Source organism: Acomys minous (genome assembly GCF_964271855.1).
Source record: "Acomys minous genome assembly, chromosome: 5".
Classification (NCBI taxonomy): Eukaryota; Metazoa; Chordata; class Mammalia; order Rodentia; family Muridae; genus Acomys; species Acomys minous.
In genome coordinates this window covers 76,824,096-76,851,659 of record NC_140494.1, presented here as the reverse complement: position 1 = coordinate 76,851,659, position 27,564 = coordinate 76,824,096, and the positions used below count along the sequence as shown (strand labels likewise).

Genomic DNA, 27,564 nt, shown 5'->3' with positions numbered 1-27,564 from the left:
CAGCTCTCAGCAAATTCTCTACAATTCCAGCACCAGACAGGGACTGCTGAAGACAGCCAGTCTTGCCAGTCTTCACAACTATCAGATTCCTGGCCTTTCCATCATAGGATTGCTAGGATGAAAGCTGTAAGATACTCTAATAAATCCCCTTTATGCATACAGTTCTGTCCAATCAGTTCTGTCCATTTAAAGAACCTTGTCTAATGAACTGCCAAGGTAACTGGTTAGCTACAGTATCATCTATGTGGCTCTCGACATATTACTTAATCTAAGACAAAAACCACAAGTATTACAAAAGATAATTTAAGTTCATCACTTAGAGCAATAGTCGGCTTACAGTTCTCAATGCATGCTAATATTGCTCCCTGTTATTATGGAAGGAATCAGGAAAATCATATCACAAAAAAATCTTTAGACAAAATACTTAAAAGCACTACCTTAAGGAATAAATGATTCATTTTTTAAATAGTAAATAAGCACTCAGATTTGCTGGCCTGGTCTAGGGTAATTTATAAAGAGTGAGGGCTTTGAGAATTTCTGCCATCACCTACTTAATCATTACAAGTTTTACTGATGGTGCTGGGCAGACACTAAACAATATGGCTATCATCAGTATGTTCAAGGAGCATACATACCCGCAAATCAGGAGAAAAGTTGTCTGCGGAAGTAGAGATGGAATCTGAGGACACAGCAGACGCTGACTTGGTGTGCACCGAGTTCTCTGAGTGAGAAGTGGAAGCACTACAAAACAGAAACACGCAGCGTGTTTGGCATTGTAGACCAATCTTAAATGTTTGATTTATAACTCCAATATTTATTGCAATTTACATTGCAGCAGATTCTTGGTTGTCTCTTAGTGGCTTCTAGGAAGACAAGAGAATTGCAGACTCTGTTTAAAGAGTTAAGTATGCTTGCCACTCAGGGTACTGGAAAACCACCAGGGGGTGGGAGGGGGTATGGGAGGGTACGGACTGGTAGAAGCGGGGACTGGTGAGATGGCTTCCCTCAGAGCCTGACGATGTGAGTTCAATCCCCGTCCTCACAAGTTGTCCTTTAACAACCACACACATGCACATGAGCATCCGCATGAGACCATATACACACAAAATAAATAAGCGTAAAAACACTTAAAATAACATTGCACAGTGATATGCAAAACCATATGTCAGACACAACCATTCAAAGGTAAATTTGGCACAGTCCCATGTACATGTGGTTGACAAGCATGTGACAAGCTTGTGCAAGTGAATAAATGGGCCACGTGAGAACAGCTCCTCCCAGCACCCCCACCCCCACCCCAGAAAAACCAAGGACTGAATCTGATCTCTTGTTTGCCAGGCATTGTCTCCTGAGCTGTACTCCAACCCTTTGTAAAAGTGTTTTGTTTTGGTGCAAGTTTTCAGTGCCTTTACTGGGCTGACAGGGAACCTAGTCTTCCCGCCTCAGTGCCTGGGAACACAGGACTGCCTATGAACTGAGTCCTGAAAGAGCAAATTGCCAGGCCAGTAAAGAAGCCAAACAAAAAGTACTGCAAAGAACACTGCCTGACCATAGTGCATACAGACATGATGTTTAACAGGCATGCCAAACACAATTTATGTTAATGTACCAAACCAACTAGAACTTAAGAATTATTCTTGTATTTTTTTCTTCTTTTTAGTGTCTCATTTAGTGGGTTGGTTAATATTCTACATTAATGAGTAGGTTTTGGCTAAGAATACTGCTTTTGGCCAAAAATACAGCCACATAGTGTTTATTGAAAAGTTGTGTTGCCTGTTGGTTTGGTTAACAAACTACAATGGTCACTGATTTGTGAGTATGCTTTAAAACCACAATGACTGAATGATAACCTCCTTATAAAGGTAGAAGCTCCAAGAGTCTGATTTTAAGGCTGATTAATGCAGTACTATTAAAATTTTATTCAGTTAATTTTCTTTTTAAAAACATATTCACATGCTGTTTGAGGAGTCTTTACTTCAGCAAAGAAGTGTCAGATGGCCTTAGAATTTTTGAGGGTAGGGGAACCTGGAACACACAATGTACTATATAATACTATTTTACATGAATGACACAAGATCCTAAATTTTAAGAAACAAAACATTAAAAACAAGAAGTTATGCAATAAATTTTTATGAATTAAAAAAAAATAGTTCCAGAGGAATGGCAACATGAAAGTACACCGAGGAAGTAGGCATGGTTCAGCAAGGCTGGGGTGCAGAGAGACCAGCCTTCGTGTCCTGGGGCTGCTGATCATATCAGACCCTATGCTCACCAAGCCTGTCGTGAATGAACTATTCCTCTATGCAAGAAATCACACTCAACATTCGACTTTACTTCTTAAAATTCTTATACAACCTTCATACTTGATCACATTACACTTTTTATTTCCTGACGTCAAATATGTACATCCAGTCCCCCACATTTTAAGTTCCTCAAGGGTAAAAAATATGCTCTCATATCATTTTTACTTCTACAAAATCTAAATCATTGTAAAATATTCAAATTGAAATATTCCAAGAAGTTGGGTGAGGTGGTGCACGCCTTTAATCCCAGCACTCAGGAGGCAGAAACAGACAGATCTCTCTGAGTTTGAGGCCAGCCTGGTCTACAAAGTGAATCCAGGACAGCCAAGGCTGCACAGAGAACCCTGTCTCAAAAAAAAAAAAAAAAGTCAACAATAAAAAGGCACTGCATTAAAGCTTAAAATGCAGATTTAAAATATATATACAGACATGTGTCTTAACACACACACACACACACACACACACACACACACACACACACACACAACCTTTTTAAAAAAAGTAGCCTCACTATGTAGCTGGCATTCAACTTATAATCTTCCTGCCTTCAGCCTCCCAAATGCTGGGAGTACAGGTATGAACCACCATGCCCAGCTTTAAAAAACATGTGATATTTTTAGACTTCAATCCCAAATATATTAAAAGTTTTCCTTACACAAAAAGTCTAAATTTGTTTCATTATATTTTCTTGAAATCCTTCCTGAGGTCTGTAACAATATTAAGTATTTTAACTTTAAAATAAACTAGTCCTGTCTATAGCAACTACATAACTAATAAATAAAACCACTGCATAAACAAATAAAACACCTGTCATTTCATTTAAAAGGATGAAAGGGAGTGTAGTTATATTTGTTCATAATTAGTAATCTGTAACAGTATATATGGTGGGTCATAAATTATATACAAAATGATATACAAAAAATGAAAACTGGTGGGCTGCAAATGTTCCTCTTTTGCTAACCTCTGATGAATTTAACACTGTTGGTCTTAGCAGGTGAAAGAAAGCTTAAGGCCACAGCTTAGCTGACATTCATTTGCTACTCAAGCTCAGAGTCCTGATCCTCTCCCATGGCGCCCTGTGCTGAGCCTGAGAAGACACACTTGCTTTAGTTCCCTTGTGGCTGGGAGACCCAGAAGAGGCAAGTCTGGTCCCTGACAGTAGATGGGAAGTCTGCTAACGGCCATGGAAATCTTTTCTAACTAGAGGGAGTGTGGAATGTAAGCAAGATAGGCCAACTGTCTTCACTTTCTCTTGCCTGAAGTGAAAATATCAGCAGCCATTCTGTAAACAGGGGGCCTACAAAATGTGCACCAGGACAGGGGGTGGGTTTTTAGGGCCTTATAGAACAGCTGAGCAGCCACAGCCATGCTCATAGCCCTGAAATTCATGCCACATAAAATAAATGAACCTTAATTCCTAAAATCAGTGCATTAGGGTTTTCTGCTCTATACAACTAAATAAAACCCCAACGAATACAGCAACTTCAAGGTCTTTTTAGGAAAATTCAAATACATATAGTGCTACCTCACAACCTTCTGAGAGAATGGGGATAATAACTTTTAAAAGCAATAAACCACAAGCGGAAATGACAGGCACTACATTATCTAGAAAAACAGTCAGAACAATGGAGTATGTAGCACTGAGGAACGAAATGATTGTTAAAGCAAAGTGAAAAAATATATAAGAGAAATAAGCAAAAAGTTCAAAGCCTCGGATTTAAAATCCTAGGCTTTAAAGCAAGAATGTGCTGGGCAGCCTTTCAGTTCTTATTTCAGACTAAGGATCAAACTAGAGGGCACCAGGGTGTGGGTGTGCAACAGCATTCTCCCTGTGATTATGTCAGAAACACACACACACACTGGCAGATTGCCGAAAGCTGCTGTCCCTGTACCAGGTGTTGCTCTTGGTGGGCTTCTCAGACTAAGGGGCCAGAACACAGCAGCACAGAAGGACCCTTCTTTTCCTTCTCCTGTAATAGTGTATGCATGCTCTGGTTACCATGGGTACTGATGCAACACATCTAATCTCCACTGCCCCCCACCCCCGTATTTCTTCATGACTCATCTTCATGTCAAGATCTGTTTTACTAATCATTCCACAAGCCCAAACTTCATGTCGTCCTACACAAGCTATTTCTTTAGCTCAGCACATTTATTAGCATGCTACCTTTCCTATCAGACTCTGAAAACCTAGGTTTCCCAAGAAGTTCCAAGGCCTTCCAGCTGCAACTGAACTCTCCATCTTATGTTTCCAGCCGTTAACTGCACTTAATCACTTTAGCCATAATACTGGAGAGCCTGAGTTGCAGGGCCACCTCTTTAATTATAGGCTGCCAGACAATAAGAACGTTTAACTGGCGAGGCACTAGGTCTCTGGGCAAATTATGCAGTCGCTAACATCACTCATCATACAGTACTGCTTTGGTACTCAGGTTTCCTAGGCGCATGCACTTCATTAGTCAACCCCACATCCCTGCTACCTCCTGCTATCCTGGCCTCCTCCTACAGTATCAGCTCTTAGTTACATGTGTTTGTTACCATATTACTCAGTTTCTTCCACCCACTTTCTCTGTCCAGGGCATCCATCAACAACTCTCCTCCACACTCATACTGGAATTTGTATTCCTAAGAGAATATGATCCTGGCATCTACGGCAGAATTCTCAAAACCCCTACTCTGCCTCAGCTGACATATTCGGGGAGTCTACTTTCCTGAACAACTTGAATTAGGGCAGCTTCCCCCCCACCCTACATGTAATAAATAAAATCAGCATTTTTCTAACTCAGTGCTCATGTTTCTATAGTAGTGTGCCTTTCTGTCTTCACGTATAAAAAGACTTCTGAGATAAATGGCTTTTTATACAACTTGTTATAATCCTTTTGTTAATTAACCGCATCTCACTCACAAAGGGCTTTTCCTGGTCCCCTGGCCCATTCCAATTTCTTTCTATTCCAAGAAGCTATCTTTGTGGCAATTTTACTGCACATCAGGACACATTCCTTATCCACATTCCCACTTCATCAGCTCTGGAACAACTCTGCCTCCTGACTTACTAAGCAGAGGGACTCAACTTCACCTGCAACACTCTTGCTTTCTTACTTGTCTTCAGCCCCACACAGACACCAGCCCTTCAACCCTTCCATTTTTCTTTCTTTCTTTTTTGTTTGTTTGTTTTTCGAGACAGGGTTTCTCTGTGTAGTCTTGGCTGTCCTGGACTCACTTTGTAGACCAGGCTGGCCTCGAACTCACAGAGATCCACCTGCCTCTGCCTCCTGAGTGCTGGGATTAAAGGCGTGCGCCACCACGCCTTGTCCACTGCTCTCCTCTGCCTGCCTCACTTCCCCTTCCTATCTAACCTGTCCCTAGAATCTCACATGCATCTGGCAGACACTTGCAAAGTCTTTGTTGGATAAACCCATGAGTGAAAAAGTAAGGATCAAAAGACTGGGTGGTTGGAATCAAACCCCTTAGAGGCTGCTGGAAAAGCCCACTCCTAAGCCTACCTTCAGATCACATCATCATCAGCCGCCGAGATGCAACACACTTCCACAGCTGTCATGAGCTACATATTCTCCCCATGTGTGTGCGCTATACCACGTATAAAAAGCCATGCCTTCTCTTCCCGCTCTTTCCCTTCTACCCTTGCTCAGAGGCAGCGTCTGCACACAGCCGCCTCCCTCAATAAACCTCTTGTGTGAGGTCTGCTGCATAGTGTGATCTTTGTAACATGCCTTGGCCTACACCCACCAAGGTACTCAGCCAGTAAATCTTAACACTGATGCCCTGACTTGGTGCCTGCGCACTCCCCTCCTGTGGGTCTAAGCCACATCAGGACCTATCCCTTGTCCCCAGTTCACCTGCAACAGACTCACTTTCCAGTTCACCTATTGCTAGGCACCCCATCCAACACTGGCAACTAGAAAGTTTTCCCTCTGAGTTAGTGTAACCGCTCCCCAGGATCCAAGGGAGGACGTGATGAGCATCTGGCACCCCACTGGTATTCTTGGAGGCAGAGGTAATTCCAAGCACAGTCTTTAAGGGTACTATTGACCCCCTTTGAGGACACCCACCTTGACTGAGGCTTTGATTTTGAGCATGGATTTTGCCTTTGGCTTCATTTGAAAGTCCTGGTACCAGGCACCAACGTCTCCTCATGCGTTTAGCCGTGGCCCTCAAACTGTGTGGTGACAACCCATTGTTTGACTTGTGCCTTCTTCATTCAGTCCTCCCTGAGTCCTTGGGACACCATGGACTTTCAGGTCTTGGACCTTCCTCTTTACCTCACCCAGGAGAACTGCAGCCTCAGCCATACCTCAGATGCCTTTGGAGAACCTCTGACCAGTCAACCGCGTACCTGACTGAAGGGCCTCTAAACCTACCCACCTTTGCAGTCGAATATGCCCTCAATACCCCTTAGATAACCAATCCAAAGGCCTGCCCTGTGGCACCCTAGAGCTGGACACTATTAGAGACAGCTAAGCTACTGCCAGTAATTGAGGAAATGGAGGGAGACTCCCCTATGTCCAAGCTTTTCATCTTTGCTCCAAGCCTTCCCTTTGTCCTTCCTGTTCCCCCACTCACCTCCTTCTAGCTATGAAGTCTGAATAAGAAGAATCCTTCACTCCTCTTGATCCTGCTAAGAGGATCCCCCTTTACTGGCCACACCACAGCTCTTTCTCCTCTGGCTCCCTTGGTCTTCCCCTCTCCCTCTTCTGCAACAGGCTGCTCTAACCATCCCATTCTGGCATCCACTTTCAGCCCACCAGCAGCGTTTAGTCGTTAGCCCCCCACCCCCACTCCATCACTCCTGCTCCACAGTGGGGCACCCTCTATCTCTCCCCATCCAGCCTAATTCAGTCTCAGTTCTCCCTTGTGGGAGGTTGCTGGGGTGGATGGCTGGTCAAGGTCCATGCCCCCTTTTCATTGAGTGAACTCTCTCAAATAGAAACAAAACACAAACAAACAAACAAAAACCTGGTGTCTTATACCTCTTAATTCTTCTACTTCCATTGAAGAATTCCAATCCTACAGTCTCACCTTCCACAACATATATACAATTCTAACCAGCAACCAACTTCACAAACAGCGCAGGAGAGTTTGAGAGCAGGCTAAAGCACATGCAGACGAAACCAACGCACACCTGGCCAACTGGTGGTCCCAACTGGAATCCCCAGTGGGACTACAATGCCTCAGTGGGCATTCTAGCTACAGATCATTTTACAACTTGCCTCCTGAGCTGTGTCTAGGAAGTCATCCAGGACAAACATGAAAATCCATCTCAATTTCAAGAACAAGTCACAAAGGCCCTCTTATAGAACACCAATCTAAACCCCCCAAACCAGAGGGTAAACAACTCCTCATGACCCATTTCTTTTCCCAGAGGATCTTCAATATTAGGACCACATTTAGTGCTTGGAGAAGGGACCCATAACCCCACAGGCAAAAGTCTTTAAGGTGGGAGAGATGAAAAAGCCCGTAAAACCAAAAGTACTAACTACTGGTCAAGGCTGTTCAACTAGCATTGGAGACATCCCAGGCTCCCTCACCTCCTACGGCTTGAAGACCACCAGGTCCCTGTTTCAAATGTGGCCAGAAGGCTCACTGGGCCCAGACCTACCCTAACCCCTGCAGGTCACCCCAGGCATGTTCAAAGTGCCAACAAGAGAGGCACTGGACTGTTGACTGCCCCAACGTCCCTTGTGGCCTGGGTACATCAGACCCAGATCACCTTCAAGCCCACCTTTTAGGCCTGGCCATGGACTTCTGAAAGGGTCCAGGCTCCCTTAGCCTAACCACTGTCTCCAACAGGGAGCCCCAGGTACTCATTATAGTATTAGGGTGACCCATTTTCTTCCTCTGGGACACCTGGGCCACTGGTTTGATCCTGATGGAGTTTGGGACCCTCTCCTAGTGTCCCTATAATGTATGTGCAGACCACTTGTCTGCTAATTTGGCTCCAATCCTCTGTGAATTCGGTTCTAAACTCTACTTACAGTCCAATTCTTCCATGTGGCTCTCTCCACTTAAAGCTGCTCGCAGCCACTCGTCCCCTCACTCACCCCTCTGCCACCTAGCCTGCAGGAGTTCCAAAAGTGCAAGCTCTTCCCCTCCCTTGCCCTCAAGGGACTCAACTGCAAACACCTGGCCTCATTAGAAGTCCAAAAATTGACACACCCAACTTCCAAACTCTTCAAACCACACACAAATGATCCCCAGACATCCAACTGCTGCTCACGGCTCCCAGAGCCACACACCTCTACGATTCTGCTTCCCAAAGACTGTAGGAGTTGGGAGCACTCTGCTCTCAAAAGAAAAATAATAAGATTACACTGTAAACTCTTATCTAAGGATTTGTAATATGCTTACTGGGTATGACATTTAAAATCTAAGTTCAACTCTTGTTTAAGACATCCTATGTGCATGCATATGTATGTAAACTGCCATGTCAACCACATGGCTTACAACCCGCCACGTGACTCCACCATCTTAAAATGACCTCATGGTGTAAAGCACCAATCATAAAGCCCCTTAGTCCTAATGAGCTCTCTGTTTATTATTTTACCTCCTTTTAGAACAAGAAAGTAACAATCTCATTTTAAATTCGTAGAGATTTTTTATAGAGATTCAAAGTTATACTTTTACAACATATTATGTATGTAATTCAATCTTGGTTCAAAATGTTCTTTATATGGTGGTGAACTTTCAAGGTTATAAAGGTCTTTTCAGATAAGCTAATTTAAAATGTATGTCTAACTGTCTTTGCTAGTTCTTAGATGCATGAATAAATCAATGTTGTTTCTTTCTCTTGCTGCCAGCTGCCTGCTCAGGGTTCACCTCCAAGCTTTCTGGCTTATGGACTTGATGTAACAGATTAAAATACAACTTAAATTTTGTTTTATTCTGTGCTACTATATAGAAATGGGTTACTGTTCACCCTTTCTCAGAGCCAGGCATATTTTTAAGGTCCAGGAACAATAAATTAATTCAGGGCAAACTTGTACAACTACTCTGGAAATCAACCCGGCACTTTCTCAGGAAATTGGGAATAGCTCTAACTCAATACACAGCTACCCCACTTCTGGGCATATATTCAAAAGATGCACCACTATATAGCAAGGACATTTACTCAAATATGTTCATAGCAGCTTTATTCGTAAGAGCCAGAAACTGGAAACAACCCAGATGCCCCTCAACTGAAGAATGGATAAAGAAACTGTCATACATTTATACAATGGAATACTACTCAGCTATTAAAAACAAGAAATCTTGAAATTTGCAGGCAAATGGATGGAACTAGAAAAGATCATCCTGAATCAGGTAACTCAGATCCAAAAAGACACACATCATATATACTCACTTATAAGTGGATTTTAGCCATATAGTACAGGATAATCCGACTACAATTCACAGACCCAAAGAAGAGGACCCAAGGGAGGACGTTTAATCTCATTCAAAGGTGGAAACAGAAAAGACATCAGAAGTGGTGAGAGGGAAAAAGGGCAAGAGAGGGAGCACAGAAAGAAATGAGGGTTGATATCAGACCTAGGGAAAGCAGGGCGGGAAGACAGATGGCTTGCAGAGAGAAACCTTGGCAGGGCTTTCATTACGACAAGCTGGAGTCCTACAACAGGGTAGGCCCCTGGGAGGATATGCAGGTGACTCTAGCTGAGACTCCTAGTAGAAGGAGTCATAGACACTGAAGATGACACCCTCTTAACTAGACACAACTCCTAGTGGAAAGAGGGGAACACCAACCCACCCACAAAAGCTTCAACCCAAAACTTACCCTGACCACAAGATTGAGGAAATATCCAACCAATGCTTGTCCCAACCTGAGAGCTACCCCACTGGAGTAAGCCAACTCCTGACACTATTAACGATACGCTGTTGTGCTTGCAGACAGGAGCCTAGCATAGCTGTCCTGTGAGTGGCTCCACCCAGCAGCTGATGGAAAGAAGCAGAGACCCACAGCTAAACAAACACAGGGCGGAGCACAGAGAGTCTTATGGAAGAGTTGGGAGTGGGGGGAAGAGAAAGACTCAGAGATGATAGGCGCTCCACAAAAGGTCAAAAGAGACAACTAGCCAGGTCTTGGGAATGGGGGTGGGGCTATGGAGTCTGAAGCTCCAACTAAGGATCATGCATGCACTGGACCTAGGCCCCTACACAGATGTAACCGATGGGCAGCTCAGTCCTCGTATGGAGGATGACTCTAAAGTGAACTCTGCTGCCTGCTTTTCAATCACTCCCCCGGCAGGGCTACCTTACCAGGCCACAGGGTAAGAGGACGTGCCCAGTCCTGGTGCAACTTAATATGCAGGGGTGGGTGGGAGGAGGGGGCTCCCCTTCTTTGAGGAGTAGGGGAGGGGGGATTGGGGAAACAAGGAGGGAGAATGGGACTGGGAAGAGAGGAGGGAGGGGATATGACTGGGATATAAAGGGAATAATTAATAAACTTTTTAAAAATTAAAAAAAAAATGCTAGCCTTCAAACCTGCCAGAGACCTGCTGAATATGGCATTTAACATGTTTAAGCTTATTTTGACATACAGAGACTCCCAAATCCTAACAGTAATTCCCAAGGTCTCCAAGAAGATCTGGGCACAACAGATGACATCAACCCTGGATTGCGGTATGCTAACCACTGGGAAAATTGCTTTAATGCTTTGTCTGTTGCTAGGGCCTGGCCTGAACTGTGGACAAACTGCACAACCTGAGAGCTACTGTCCTACACTGTTGAAAGTGAGTCAGTCTCTCCCATGTTCTTCCTCCACAGAAAAAGCCTCTCCTCTTCTGTGTCTGATGGCCAGACGGCCTCTGCCCACACTGACATGGGGACCCCAGAAACCCTTTAAGACAAGCGTCTAGGTAGTGGACTATGGACTGACCAGTCATCTCTGTATTCATTTAGGCTACAATTCATCCTTCTCAGGTCTCTGATCACATTGACAGCTAAGCTAATGGTAGCTTGACAGCTAAAGAACAGGAAATTAGCTCCTTACCCCAAGGTAATCTGCTATGTTAGCTCATTAGTCAATTCATTAGCAAGTTAAAACTACTAGGTACTAGATCTCTTACTTAAAAGGCAAACAGGTTTGCCTTGCTTAGCGGCCTAGATAACTATAAGGAAGTGATTCATATAAAAGAAATGGAAAATGCTTCAGCTTTCTTCCTGTTTCTATGCTATTGTTCAGAGCTTTGACATTAATCATTCACTGGAGCTCTGATTGGTTAATCTAACTCTGGTTAAAAAACAAAACAAAACAAAAAACCCACTATACAATCCGCTATCATGGTTCCCAGCTAAGATTTTAAAACTATGTTTCTCACTGTGCTAGACTTACACACACCCGTCTCCTGGGTGGAGGGAAGAAGCCCCTTCCATGACGTGTGGTCAGACTGCAAATCTCCATCAAGTGCATTTCTGCTCCTTCCACTTCACAGAAGGCTCTGTCTTTCCTAAGCTCGCCTCGAAGAGTGTTCATGCTGTTACCCAAGTCATTTCCCAGTCCTCTCCTACGCAATGACACAAAGATGTGTGTCTACTGCATTTTCCTACAGTGTATTTCACTGCAAATTGCAATGGTAATGCTAACATGTTTAAAACTTATCTCCTTTGCAAACTTAAAAAGAGTTCTTCCTATTCTCCCAGGACAAATGGACTTCAGATAAGTACAACAGCCTGCTTGGCTGAGGGTGGGATCTATTCCTTTTTCCTTGGTCCTGTGACATATCACCTCTAACTACTAAGACTATGGGCCTAAAAGTCTCAAATGTATGTTCTGTTCCTAATATGTATATATGATCCAGCATCCTGCCAGGTGTCAAGAGCTGCATCCAGAACTCAGGTGCTCCAGCCTAAACCTCAGACTGTTCCAGCTGAGCATGCAGTTTCCTAGCCACAGATGGCCTAAAAGATCCTGGACAGCAAACAGAACAGCCTGCTCTTCCCAGACTTGGCAAACATTCTGGCCTTTTGGCCCTCCCCCCAATATCAGCAGGAAGTAGCTAAAGATGATTTCTTAGACCCTTATCCATTCATTGTCAACAAAAGGCTGGGATGGTAGGTCCCTACCTACTGCAGGGTGTGGCTGGCATTCCCTGCATTCCTTGGTCCAGATAATGTTTAAAATTTACTTTCTTTGTAAACTTAGAATTCTTGAGCTGGGCATGGTAGCGCAGTCTGTAATCCCAGCACTCAGAGAGGCAGGAGCATGCAGATCTTTGTTGAGTTCAAGGCCAGCCTGTCCTACAAAGTGAGTCCAGGACAGCCAAGGCAACAAAGAGAAACTGTCTTGAAAAACCAAAATTAACTAATCAACATCATCATCATCATCATCCTCTGAAGCTACCGGATCATCACCACCATCACCATTATTCTTACTCTCTGAAGCTACCGGAAATCCACCCCTCAGGTCAAATGAACCACTGGTAAGTACTGCCAATCAACATCCTGAGTGTCCTACCTATTGCCTATTTCAGAAGGTGGGATTCCTTCCCTTTTCCCCCCAAATACCAAAACCATGGGTCCAAAAGTTTCAAATGTGCACCTAAAAAAGAATGTTCTCCATAACCTTGATTTTGTCTTCTGCCCTTATATATGTTCCAGTATTCTGTTCAGGTCCAGTATTGTTTCCTATATCCAGGACAGCACCGAAGCAGCTGCCCACAGGTGCACCAGTCTAAGCTTACAGACTGTGTGTGTCAGCTGGGCTTGCACTTTCGTTCCTATCCTCGGATGTTCTCACAGATCCTGGACAGCAGCAAAGCAGCTGGCTCTCTCAGGACTTCCCCAGCCTACCCCCACCCCATTCTCTTAGGGTCCTCAAACATATCGTTGAACCCGAGTAAGCAGGAAACAGCTTTTTTAAAAAATCCTCACTCCCATCTCACCATCCCTTCCTAGTTCATTTTTTAAAAATTTTTTATTAATTTATTCTTGTTACATCTCAATGGTTATCCCCTCCCTTGTATCCTCACGTTCTTCCCTCCCTCCCATTTTCCCCTTATTCCCCTCCCCTATGGCTGTTCCTGAGGAGAATTTCCTCCCCCTGTATATGCTCACAGGGTATCAAGTCTCTTCTTGGTAACCTGCTGTCCTTCCTCTGAGTGCCACCAGGTCTCCCCCTCCAGGGGACATGGTCAAAGGTGAGGCACCAGAGTATGTGAGAAAGTCATATTCCACTCTCCACTCTACTGTGGAGAATGTTCTGTCCATTGGCTAGATCTGGGTAAGGGTTTAAAGTTTACCACCTGTATTGTCCTTGGCTGGTGCCTTAGTTTGGCGGGACCCCTGAGCCCAAATCTGCCTACCATAATGTTCTACTTGTAGGTTTCTAGGATCCTCTGGATCCTTCTACTTTGCTACTCTCCCATGCTTCTCTCATCTAGAGTCCCAAGAGGATGTCCTCCTCTCTGTCCCAGTTTCCTGGTAAGTGAAGGCTTTCATGGGACATGCCCCTTGGGCTAGTAAACAGATATAAGTGAGTATATACCATTTGAGTCTTTCTGCTTTCTGGGTTAATTCACTCATTATGATCATTTCTAGCTCAATGCATCTGTCCACAAATTTCAGGAATTCCTTGTTTTTAATAGCTGAGTAGTATTCCATAGTGTATATGTACCATGGTTTCTTTATCCATTCTTCTACTGAGGGACACTTAGGCTGTTTCCATGTCCTGGCTATTATGAATTAGGCTGCTATGAACATGGTTGAGCAAATTTTCTTGTTGTGTGCTGGAGCATCTTCTGGGTATATTCCAAGGAGTGGAATAGCTGGGTCTTGAGGAAGCCCTATTCCCAGTTTTCTGAGATAGCACCAGATAGATTTCCAAAGTGGATGCACTAGTTTGCATTCCCACCAGCAATGAAGGAATGTTCCTCTCTCCCCACATCCTCGCCAGCATGTGGTGTCGCTTGAATTTTTTATTTTAGCCATTCTGATGGGTGTAAGATGGAATCTCAGAGTTGTTTTGATTTGCATTTCCCTGATGACTAAGGAGGTTGAGCATTTCTTTAAGTGTTTCTCAGCCATTTGATATTCCTCTGTTGAAAATTCTGTTTAGTTCCAAGCCCCATTTCTCAATTGGGTTATTTGGTTTGGTGGTGTGTATTTTCTTGAGTTCTTTATATATTTTGGATATTAGACCTTTGTCAGATGTAGGGTTGGTGAAGATCTTTTCCCAGTGTGTAGGCTGCCACTTTGTTCTCTTGACAGTGTCTCCTGCCTTACAGAAGCTTCTCAGCCTCATGAGGTCCCATTTATTAATTGTTGACATTAAGGCCTGGGCTGTTGGTGTTCTGTTCAGGAAGTTGTCTCCTGTGCTAAGTTCCAGGCTCTTCCCCACTTTTTCTTCTAAGTGACTTAGTGTCTCTGGTTTTATGTTGAGGTCTTTAATCCACTTGGATTTGAGTTTTGTGCAAGGTGACAAATATGGGTCCAGTTGCATTTTTTTACACATAGACATCCAGTTAGACCAGCACCATTTGTTGAAGATGCTATCCTTTTTCCATTGAATGGATTTGGCTTCTTTGTCAAAAATCAAGTGACCATATGTGTGTGGATTCATATCTGGGTCTTCGATTCGATTCCACTGATCAACCAGCCTGTTGCTGTGCCAGTACCATGCTGTTTTAATTACTATTGCTTCATAGTACAGTTTGAGATCAGGTATGGAGATTCCTCCGGAGCACTTTTTATTGTACAAGATTGTTTTAGCTATTCTGGGTTTTTTGTTTTTCCATATGAAGTTCAGAATTGAACTTTCAATGTCTTTTAAAAAATTGTGTAGGTTATTTTGATAGGGATTGCATTGAATATGTAGACTGCTTTTGGTAGGATGGCCATTTTTACTATGTTAATTCTCCCGATCCATGAGCAAGGAAGATCATTCCATCTTCTCATGTCATCTTCAATCTCTTTCTTCAGAGTTTTGAAATTTTTTTCAAACAAGCCCTTAGGCAGCCCTGCTAGCCCACCCCTGGGGGCCTAGAAACCTTTGACATATCACCTGCCCAATATAAGGGGCCCGCCCGCGGTCCTGCGCTTGTCTTGCTCGCTCGCTCTCTCCTCCTCAGTTTCTCTGTCTCCTTCTCTCTCTGTCCTTCTCTGCCCTCCCGGCTCTGTCCCCGTCTGACTGCCTACCTGTCCATATGTTCAATCGTCTTCTACCCCTTCTCCAGGCCATAATTCCTCTCCCCTCCCCTCCCCCAAATAAACTTCCTCATAGCAGATAAGTTGCAGCATGCCACATTTATCAAATATTTTAACAGCCTGTCCCTGCCTTATAGTGGAAGTTTTGGTTTCTTTAAAAACTCATTTGTGTTATGTAAATGTTTTTGTTTTAGTCCCAAGTGTGGAAAAGGGGACTGCCTCAGTTCACCCACAGCTGATAACAGCCTCATGGGGGTTAGAGACCGGCATGGTCTTTGTCAGCTGTACTTTGTTTAATTCTGAGGACTCTGAAAGGGTACGAATAACAGAGGGGAGAGAGAGGAAGGACACTTTAGGGACACTCTAAGAAGGGATGGAGGAAGAAGAAGGCTGCTGGTTCTGCTGGACTGAGATCGGTGTTTTCCCAAAGAACCTGATGATCCTGGCCAGGTGGAACTAAGTATAAAGAGATGTACACCCTGTATTCCCTCTAACCTTTCCATCCTACCTGGGTAGGGGCTGGAAGGGAGGGAGAGGCATTAAAGAACCACAAATAGAGTTTTAAAACTTGACCTACACTGCTCTTGTAAATTTCTTGTCCAGCCAGGGCTAATAGAGTCTCACAAACTAAGGTCCATTTGTCATCTACTTGGAACTAACCATTACTCCAACCCACAAAGCCATCACCTTGACTAAAAAACATCTAGCCCAATCCCTCGAAGTCCCCTGTACCAAAAAGTAGATTTTATCCTTCCTATGAATAGCTGGCTTCTTATGTTCCTGAATCCCTTCCTTGCCCAGGCCTATATGAGTCATATGAGCTTACGCAGCTGCTGAGCTCCTCATTCTTGAATCTATGAAAGCAACTTTGAGGTCATCTACCATTATCTTCTCCTCCCAGAACCTGTCCCATCTCTTAAATAAGGCGGAAAGGCTTACAAACTCTATCTCTCTCACGGGTGCTTTCTCCACATGGAAGGAGTAGAAGATGCAACACTTACTTTCCAGTCATGCTCGTCCCTCAACCTCTCAAATCTTCTTCAGACACCAAACACAGACCGCTCACCATCCCATCCTTGCACTGACACCCTAGAAGAACCACTGCCCCACCCCTCACACGTACAGGAGGGCACACTGCCTCAGGCCAGCTGTAACCTGTACACAGACAGCAGCTCCTTTTTACATATGGGGCCTAAAAAGTGGGCTTTGTAAACTTAAAAAAAGGGGGGGGGGTGGAATAAAATTGAATCCACCTTTCAAGGTCAAATGAACTCCAGATAAATACTCTTGTGAACCAACAGCCTAATTTTCTTCTACCTATTGGCTATTCTTTTCTTTTTTTCTTTCTTTCTTTGAGGGAGGTGGGGGGTTGAGACAGGGTTTCCCTGTGTCAACAGCCTTGGCTGTTCTAGACTTGCTTTGTAGACCAGGCTGGCCTCAAACTCAGAGTCCACCTGCCTCTGCCTCCCAAGTGCTGGGATTAAAGGCTTACACCACCATGCCCAGCAGCTATTGCCTATTCTTAAGAGTGGGATTTCTCCCCTTTGCCCTGGTCTTGGGACTCTCCTCCCCCAACTACCAAGACCATGAACCTAAAAGTTTCAAATGTACACCTAAGAAAAAATTTCCCCTAAACATCTTAACTTCATCTTCTCTCCCTAGTCATCTGTCATAGCAGATTTCAAATCTACTGCAGACTGCTCCAGCAACTCACCAGCTGCTCGAGGTGTTCCCTCAGAAACTGCATCTTAAATGTTTCCAAGGCCGCTATCCCCCGGTGGTCCAGCCTCACAGACTGTCAATACTTCCCCACCCCAGAAAATCCCACAGAGCTTAGACATCAAGTCAAATAGCTTGCTTCTACTGGCCTTGGCCAATATTCCAGATTTTTTGAGTGCCCAAAACCGATGCCCAATAGCAGCAGGAAGTAGTCATAGAAAAGAGAACATTGCCCCTTATTATTTATTATTAACAAAAAGGCTGGTATGTTAGGTCTTAAACCCAAACAAAAGGCTGCCATGTTCTCCCAGCATTCCTCAGTCCCTACCTGTTACACTGTATGGCTGGCATATCCCATCCCTATATAACCCAGCCATCTTGGTATGCCCTTTACTCTCTGGCCAGCCTCATGGCCCATGCAGTTCCTTTCTTGCTTCCACCCCTCTCCTCACATGACTCTGTGGACTCACTCTGGACTTCCCAGATGTCCCTTCCTCTAATGATTGCTCTGCCTTCCTCTACCTAGGAAGAGCCATGTCCTCCGCCCCCCCTCTAATTCACTAAGAAATACAAGCCACAATAACTTTACAGATTTTTATTCTTGCTGAGTGTGATGACATGCGCCTGTAATCCCAGCACTCTGGGAGGCAGAGGTGGGCAGATCTCAGTAAGTTCCAGTCCAGCTGGTCTACAAAGCGAGTCCAAGACAGCCTGGGCTACACAGAGAAACCCTGTCTCGAAAAACCAAAATTTTTTTTCATTTTTATTTTTTATATATACTATATATTTTATATATTTATATTTTATATGCTATCGGGAGCTGTACATATTCCTAAAATATTTCTGAGAAATATAATCCAGCTAAGTAATAGTTCCATTTCAAATGCAGGCAATTTCAAAATATACTTCATTCCAAATGATATAAACAATTTAGAGAAGAAAAGTGTCTTAAAAATGGCTGTGACCAACTCCACCATTTTTCTTCTAAATAAACAACAGAACTAGAATAGGATCATGAACAACTGAGTCTCAGACACCAGCCTTGCCAGTGCCCGGCAGGGCTCTGCCCCACAGCTCCTCATTTTGAGTCACACATTTCTTACCCTAGTAACCTCAGCAGTCTGGGGATGCAATTAAAGCAGGTGACATCACTCATCTGGAGGTCTTCTCTTCCGAGGTGGAAAGTGGAAATGAGTGATCTGTGGGGATTCAACTCCTGACAGCATTTGTTGTAGTGGAGATAAACATGTTTTTATTTTGATCCCAAGTTTGGGATAGGTAGTGGATGTAAACATGTTTTTGTTTTGATCCCAAGTGTGGGATGGGGAGCAGACTTGTGAGACAGCAGGTGATGTTTATCCACTAGAAGATGAACCACAGGAGGCTGGGCCATTTTTGGGTCTTGGTATTGTTTGGTAGTGTCCACTTCAAGACGCTCTTAGAGAGAACCGCTCCAGGGAAGGCTTCAAGGCTTTGGGCTTTGGCTAAGGCTCTGGGTTCTGGTTGCTCCAGGTTCCAGCAGCAACTTTGGTGGAATCATTCCCAAGAACTGACACTCAAGGGGTTTCATTCTTGTTTTCCTTAGTCTCCTTTCCCTCCTGTTTAGTGTAGTCGGGTTGTAAGGGAGGTACGTTCATTTAATAAGTTCATAATAAAGTTTAATTGTTAAGGAACCAGAGCCAACAGTTTGTTTCTCTTACACATCCACACGTGACTTTTCCTCAGCAGCCCCTCTGCATACACCTGCAGACCATACTTCATGTCTCAGAGTCCGGCTACCACTTCAGTTCAGAGTCTGCAATTCGAGGTCTCCACATTTCCCCATATACTTAACCCCTTGCAATCTAGGCTGATATATTCAATTCTGTAAGGAGAACCCACTAAAAGTTTTTGTGGCTTATGAAGACTAAATGGTTCATTGAGGAGTGGTCTGTAAGAATGGAAAAATCTGCCAACAGAACTGTGCTGAATAGTTTTATGTCAACTTGAAACAGATTACAGTCATCTGAGAGGAGAAAACCTATTAAGAAAATGCCTCTTGCCAGGCGGTGGTGGCACACGCCTTTAGTCCCAGCACTTGGGAGGCAGAGGCAGGTGGATACCTGTGAGTTTGAGGCCAGCCTGTTCTACAATGTGAGTCCAGGACAGCCAAGGCTACACAGAGAAACCCTGTCTCGAAAACCCAATAAAAACAAAAAAGAAAATGCCTCTCAGACTATATGCAAGCCTGTTGGGTATTTTTAAATTAGTGATTGATGTGGGAAGGCTGAGCCCATTGTGGGTGGTGTCATCCCTGCGCTGGTGGTCCTGGGTTCTCTAAGAAACATGGGGAGCAAGCCATGGGGAGCAAGCCAGTAAACAGCACTCCTCCACAGCCTCGGCCATCAGCTCCTGTCTCCTCCTGTTTCCTGTCCTATTTGAGTTCCTGTCTTGACTTTTAGTGATGAACAATGATGTGGAAGTATAAGCCAAATAAAATAAACCCTTCTCTACTTGTTGGGGGTTGGTCTGGTAATATGTATTCTGATGCTAATTACTGGCTCCCAAGATGTAGCTGCTGCCTAGACAAGCATATTTTCACCTATACCTGTCCTGTTGTGTAAGCCTTGCCTAAGAAATTATTCCTTTTTGGCCAATAAAATGCCAATACCTGAACAGGGAAGGTGGATCTGTCAAAGGTTCTTGGGCTTTGGGAACAGAAGGATCATGGGAGAGGAGCAGAAAGGCATTAGGAAAGGAAGAAAACAGCTGAGATGGGTTAACATAGAGAGGAACACATGGCAGGATCCACATAGATGGAGGAAAGCAGACCAGAATAAGCAAGTATTTATGGAATTATGGATGAGAGGTAGCCCAGATAGAAATTATTAGAACAGATGCCATGGTATGGAGGCTTGGGAGGGAAAGATAGCTGAGGAGGCAGTAAGCGCCATGCCTCAGGTGAAATAAGGCTATTCTAAAATCTATCAGGTACCTGTATCTATTGATTATAATACTGGGTTAGATAATACCACTGTATTAATTATAAGCCTAATAATAAACATTATTAGGCCATACTTTTAGATAAACAGCAAACCTACCCAAATTACTTTGGTCATTATATTTCATCACAGTAGTAAAAACCCTAAGATAAGAACCTCTGAAGAGGTAGAGTCCAAACTAGCAATAAAATCTAAACAGGAGTGGCCATAGGACACATGGGGACCAAAATCAACAGAACTTAGCACTGACGTAGTATGACAGCAAGGGCAAGAGAAGAGTCAAAGTACGATCGGAAGTCTTCTGACCAGGAAGGCTCTCTGCCAACCACACAAGAAAGAAGAAAACTGAGTCATGGGTGGAACTGATGGTGTTAGTCTTGGGATTTTTCTGACAAAGCTGGCATGTGTGTGCCACATGTACTACTAGGAGGCTAAGGGTTTCAGAGCTCACCAGCCATGCATTTGTGCGTGTGTTACTTATTCGTTTACGTGGCGCTGGTTTACTCATGACTTTATGCTGGGTGAGTACACTGTAAAGATACATAGAGAACAGTATGAGACGTGCTACCATGGAACAGGCATCAGAGACGCAGATTCCTATTAAACTATGGGCCTTGTTGGAATCAGTGTTCTAAGACTAACTTTACAAAGAAATGCTACAGGTACACAGAGAAGGATAGACTAACTGGGCTGAAAAAGGTTCAGGCTGCCAAAATTCTGGAAGAATCTGGCTTCTTAGGCAGTTACAACTCTTAATAGACACTAGAGAGGTGCAGAGTATGACACACATGAGATACACAGAAGAAACAGCTGATTAAACAGATGAGGAATGTAGAAAAAAATATAAAATGTTGATGCCGTTGAAGGTAACATTCTTGCAAAACTATTCAAGTTGACATGTTCACTAAACGAGCAAAAAGTTAGGATTCTGTGAAGCGATTAAGGCTGGGCAGTGGCTATATCAAGTCCATAAAAGTGAACTGATCCAAGGAGCACAGAAAGGATTTAGCACTTAGTGGGCAGGACTACATTTCTTCTGGTGCACAGCCTAGAAGTAAAACGGGATCCCCAGGGTCCAGAACCTGCACTCCCAGTGGGAGAATATGGGCCCTACAGGTGTGAACAAAGTAAAGTAGCCCTTTGAGGTAGGGCCAAACAGAACAACAAAAATGTTTAAATGTTATTTTGTCTTCGGACATAAAGTCTCATGTAGCCCAGGCTGGCCTTGAATCCCTCATCCTATCTCCACTGCTCAAGTGCTGCCACCAATACATGCAGTGACATTTTTATTATTTTAAACAAAAAACATAGGAGATAAAGTCATGTCCACTAACTATGTGAACATGGGGGATAGAACAGAGAAATGTATCTAAAAATGTTCCTTAGAAGGGTAAAAATTTTCTTGATGATAAACACTGGTTTAGTTCTATGATAACAGCTGGCATACAGTCAATACTCACAGGTCTATTTTTATTTGTATTTATTAGATAAATTACTTAATAGCCACTGAGTACTAACTACATGCTAGAAGCTATTTGTATACTTACAAAGGTGAAATAAAACAATACATGTAACCACTTAACACACTCTCTCACAAATAACACCATGCCAGCTATTATTTTACCTAATGGAAGCCAGAAAAGCAGACCTCTTAACCATCAGAAACCTAGTTTACTACAGTGGAGTCAAATACACAAGGGGAAAATTTAAATGGGGTGAAATTCTAACAATTTGATCTATAAACAGTTAGGGCTAGACACTTGGCCCGGCTGTTAACGGGTTACAGCTAAAGCATCAAGAAGCAGAATTAGCAGGGCGTGAGGGGGCAAACCTGTCACCCTAGGCCTGAGGAGCACCGGCAAGAGGATGGAAAGTTCTAGAGCAGCTTGAGGTAAACGATGGAGTCCTGCCACAAGATGAACGTGAGAACTTGAGAAAGAACAGAGGAGTTAGCATAAATCAGTGCCACCAGAGGGAGACAAGGCTGTGATGGGGCATAGGCTTACAACACTGACAGGAGCCGAGCTACAGTTAGAGAGACTGAACGCCTCTGCCAGATGTAGGTTGGTGAAGATCTTTTCCCAGCCCACAGTCTGTCATTTTGTTTTAAAGACAGTGTCCTTTGCCTTACAGAATCTTTTCAGTTACATGAGGTCCCATTCATTAATTGTTGATCTTAGAACCTGAGCTGTTGATGTTCTGTTCAGAAAGTTGTCTCCTGCGCCAATGAGTTCAAGGCTCTTCCCCAGTTTCTCTTCTAATAGAGTTAATATTTCTGGTTTTATGTTAAAGTCCTCAGGCAAATGGATGGAGATGGAAATAAAAATCATCCTGAGTGAAGCAACTCAGATCCAGAAGGACACACATGGTATATGCTCACTTATAAGCAGATATTAGCCATATAATACAGGATAGCCACACTACAATCCTCAGACCTAAAGAAGCTAAGTAACAAGGAGGACCCTGGGGAGGATGCTTAATTCTCATTCAGAAGGACAAATAGAATAGACACCGGAAGCTGTTGAAGAGGGAACAGGAAGGGAGCTTACCACAGATGTCCTCTCATGGACTCCACCCCACGGGGGACTGAAGCAGAAGCTGAGTCTCACAGCCAAACTTTGGACACAGGGCAGGGAGTTTTATGGAAGAGTGGGGGGACAGAAGGGCTGCGAGGGGACAGAAGCCCCACAAGAAGACCAACAGAGCCAACAAATCTGGGCCCGGAGGTGGGGGGCACATCTGAGGCTGATGCACCAAACAAGGACCGTGCATGAAGAAGACCTAGGCCCCGTGCTCTGCTGTAGCCAATAGGCAGCTCAGGCTCCATAGGGTCCCCTAGTCAGGGAGCAGGGGCTGTCCCGCCATGGACTCTGTCGCCTGCTCTTTGATCACTTCCCCCTGGCAGATGCCTTGCCAGGCCACAGAGGAGGAGGATGCAGGCAGTCCTGATGAGACTTGGAAGGCTGGGGTCAGCTGGTAGGGGAGAAGGGCTCCCCTCTCTGAGACTTGGAAAGGTGGGGGGGGGGGGAAGGGCAAGGGAAAGGCTGGAGGGGGCGACTGGGAGGAGGCAAAGGGGAGGGCCTATGTTGGGATGTAAAATGAATAAAATTTACAAAATAAATTTAAATAAAAAAAAAAGACTGAAACCATTTTGCTACACTAGGTTTCATGGTTTTCATTACTCTTCAGCTCTTGACACTGAAAATTGTCCCCAAATTTCCCCTTTCCCAGTAATGCACATACACACAAATTTAAACATTTGAAAGGTGATAGTCCTGCCCCTTGGCTCCATTTTTAAAAAAATTATACTGTATATTTCCCCATGTAAAGGCTTTCCTTGAACTGCAGCATCATTTGTTTTCATTCTTAATTGTTATGGGCCTTTCTGTCCAAGCCAGTAGGCAGAGTTAAAAATAAAAATTAAATTAAAATCACAATCTTCTATTACGGTACATTTTTCAATGGGAAAACATACACACATATCTAAAAATACATACTCACATAAGTATATATAAGCACATGGTTACATATAAATACACATACATACAAACACATACACACATAAGTACACAACATATAAATACACACATATACAAACACATACTCATAGACACAACACACATAGACACACAATACATACATATAGACCCAAATGCACACACAGACACAACACACAGGCACACAAATATATACACATAAACACAACACAAAAAACACACATTCATAAATGCACAATGCACACATATTGACAAAGTACAAAGCCATAGCTAACAACTTCCAAGGCACACTGGATAGCATGCAAATATTAAATTCAAAACAACATAATGTCAAGTGTGCTCTGGAACAGAAGCAATCACAACACTCCACGCCTCAGCATTAATGTCTCTCTCAGAGAGTCAAGCCTGTTATGTCAAGACAGAAGGCATAAACAGCACCAATCTTAGAAATTAGTGAAGCATTACAGCAAAGCTGGTCGGAATATAGCCAGCACTCTGGAAAACTGTCCAGGACATCAATTACACTCTACATTATTCATGTAAGTGATTTTTCCCATGAGAAATGCCCCCTCACAACAGCACTACAATTATACTCTAATGCGTTAAACTCTGACTATGACCCTTAAAAAGGCCATTAACAACTCGCAAGCAGCTGGGATGTAACTTAATGGTTGTGCGCTGGCCTAGCAGAAGCCAAGACCCCTGGGTTCAATGCTCATCACAAATGCATTTATCCAAAATTTCAGCATCACTCTTAAAAATGGAAGCCAATCCAATATTCTCTTCTCTTTCTATCCCAAACTGCATTCTTCTTAACTCCTACATAAAAAGAATAAACCTGGTATTATTTAAATGCTAATTTCTGATATCAGAAAAGAATGCATCCATGCATCCACACACACCTCTTAAAGAACAGAACTTAAACCTACAGTGAAGGTGGGCACAAAACCGTTCCCTCTCCATCCCCAGGCACCCACTCCACACACACTTTCTGCTAGTGGCATAGCTTTATCCATCACAAGAACCAAACAGAGCCCCATTATCTGACTCTTAGTCATTCCCACACATCTGCTCATGGGCCGCTGATGTACCACAATGCCCCTTTTTCCTTTGTTGCCCTATTCAAAACTTCTATTACCACAAAGTGCAGTACTGACTTGAACCATAAGACAAGCCAGGTATTGGCAGGAAGACAGGAATTACTCTGTCCTTTTCCAAATAGTGTCAAAAGATAGAGAATCTTCTACTTTTCTGGGGTTTGTTTTACTTGGGAACCCCTGTCCCCAAGCCACACATATTCCAGAGAAGTGATTAGGGTGCAAACTTGCAAATTAAGAAAATCCCTCCTAAACAAGTCAATGTTGGTAGCAGCGTGCCTACGGAAGTAACAGGCACCACATTACCACATTTACAAGCATCTTTATTAATGCTGCTAAAGAAAACAATGTCTGCAGACAGCAAGGTTCACACACTACCTCAAACATCCTCACACCTCAAGGCACCATTTCAGCTCCCCAGAAAAACGGAGTCTGAGGAACCCCACCACTAGCTGGCAGGGTCAGCTAACTGCCCTCCTATTCTCTCCCTCTTCCTCTCCGTTTGAGGAGCAGGAACCTCTAATCTGTTCCTTCTGTTTTTTGCTACATAACCAACACATGCTGTTGTGTGTTACATACTGTACAAGCCAGGTTCACTGTCTTACACTGGGTGGCTAATGAAGGTGCTAGATACGATGGCGTCTTATCACAGCCCGAAGTGAGAATGAAGGTTCATACGGGATGTAAAAGGAAACGAGAAAAACCCAGAATACAGTCACAGGTTACAGTGGTTGAAACATGAGCTTTTAGTCACAGAATCTTAGCTTCACCACTGACAAATAAATTCAATCAACTTAATCTAAGCTCTTTCTTTAATCATACAATAAAATGCTGGCTTAATATTGAACTAGTAGAAATTGTTCAACAACAGCAGTGTGGAAGTACAAGAGCACCTTATCAGAAACGAACAAGATAAAATCAGAAATAAGGAATAACTTCCAACCAGTTGGGCCTAAAAGCTCATCCTCACTTAGCTCTGCACTGTAAATAAATATCTTTATGTACATTGGAAAACTGACCCAAAACACTCTGGTCAACTGTTAAACTTTATAACTGAATACAAATATTATGAGAAAATTTAAAATACACACACACACACACACACACACACACACACACACACAAGCACAGACGTCATGCACAAATTTCAATCCATTCAAGAAGTTAATTCAAGCTTCAATCACAGAGCCAAGTCTACAACCAGTATTTTAAAAGAAAACAACACAGTGTTATCTTGGAACCACTGGCTCGCTAGATTGTTAATAAAATCATCACTAGTTTCTTTTAAATTGTCACTTGGCAACACTCAACAATAAAAACAGAAAAGAACATGCAAGCACTAACAGATTCCGATACGCTGCTGATGCCGCCTCAGCCAGCACTCCTAAAGCACTAAATGCTTCATGTAAAAGTGAACATTAGAGATACAAGAAACGTGACAAGCATCACACACGCTTTCTCCAAACAGCCCAGAAAATCACATCCCGGCACCTACTTTTCACACTCCTAGTAAACAAGTCTCAAGAGGGTTCAGGATCCGCCATGCCCCTTCTACTCCCAGGCTCCGCTGACCATAGCAAGATCTAAACCACTTGCCTTGTTTAAACAACTGTTCTCACTGCCAATTCAAATTTTGTTGAGTATCCCGGGAAAAGATGAGGTGCTTTCAGCGTGTTTTCTTGTTATTAATGTGTCTACCCATGAATACTAAAGAACTCCTTCTGAAATCCTATTGGGAGAAAGCTTTTCTAAGAATGCAAATTTTGCTCTCAACACTCACACAATGGACTGTAGTGTTTGTCCTAAGCACTCTATGTGCTTGTGCTTATTAGTCATTCTGTTGAAATTTTACTTAAAAAATAATAAAAGGCTTGCAGTGTGTTTTGTAGCACAAAAACTTACTGTCAGAGTATCTGTCTCCGAAACAGAAAGCAAACCACCAGAGCGCAGTAATGTGCGCATTTAACCACTCTTTTCAAATGCTATGGCAGCTCTACATATTTAAACCTAACTCATCTACAGGACAAGAGAGGTGTCAGAAATGATGTTTTATCAAGATATCTGACAGAAATGAGAGTCTGCATTCAGAACAAAATGGATCTGAGGGCTGGAGAGATGGCTCAGAGGTTAAAGGGACTGACAGCTGTTACAGAGGTTCTGAGTTCAATTCCCAGCAACCACATGGTGGCTCGAAACCATGAGATCTGGTGCCCTCTTTTGGCCTGCAGGTGTACATGCAGGCAGCGCATTGTATGCATAATTATAAATAAATAAATCTTAAAAAAAAAATGGATCTGAGCTCTGGTAGCCCTGCCTGGTGCTTATTGGTGCTTTGGAAAATGCCAAGAGGTAAGAACAAGTCATTCAGGACACATGGTTAAATTGGTATCATTGTATCCAGATAATTCAGCACATGTGATCTGTTAATGCCGACACATGTCTGAAGAGCCAATTTATACTGACAACAGCTTGCGAGACTTGTTTTTCCCACAATATGGTTTTTCAAAGATCATATTTAAAAGTTTAACAAAACGGGTAAACACCAAAGCACTGCAACCAAATGAGTGTCCACATGAGGTGGGGTGAGGCCAGGAACAGGGGCTCCTGAGCTCCAGGATCAACCCAGCAGCCACAGCAGCGCCAAAATAACTCCTCAAAATCACGCATTAACCGTGTACTCAGCAAGCAGCTTAAATCAATACTTAAGTGGACTCATATAACCTACAAGGAAAACTTCCTTATACCTCTGTTCAATTGAGAGAAGTATGTGTCAGATTCTAATTCGGGTTACTTCGATGTCTGACCTGACAGGATC

General features: G+C 43.4%; 1 protein-coding gene across 3 annotated transcripts in view; it reads right to left on the bottom strand.

Moving 5' to 3' along the window:
- MTMR2 (myotubularin related protein 2) overlaps positions 1 to 27,564 on the bottom strand; it is a 63,229-nt gene that overhangs the window by 24,504 nt on the left and 11,161 nt on the right. For 2 of the 3 annotated variants that reach the window (XM_084783552.1, XM_084783553.1), the window contains one exon: positions 636 to 741. In XM_084783552.1, coding sequence (XP_084639678.1) covers positions 636 to 741 — 106 coding nt within the window. Of the gene's footprint in view, positions 1 to 635; positions 742 to 26,345; positions 26,365 to 27,564 lie in introns of those variants that run through there. The other variant, XM_084783554.1, reaches the window with a different exon arrangement.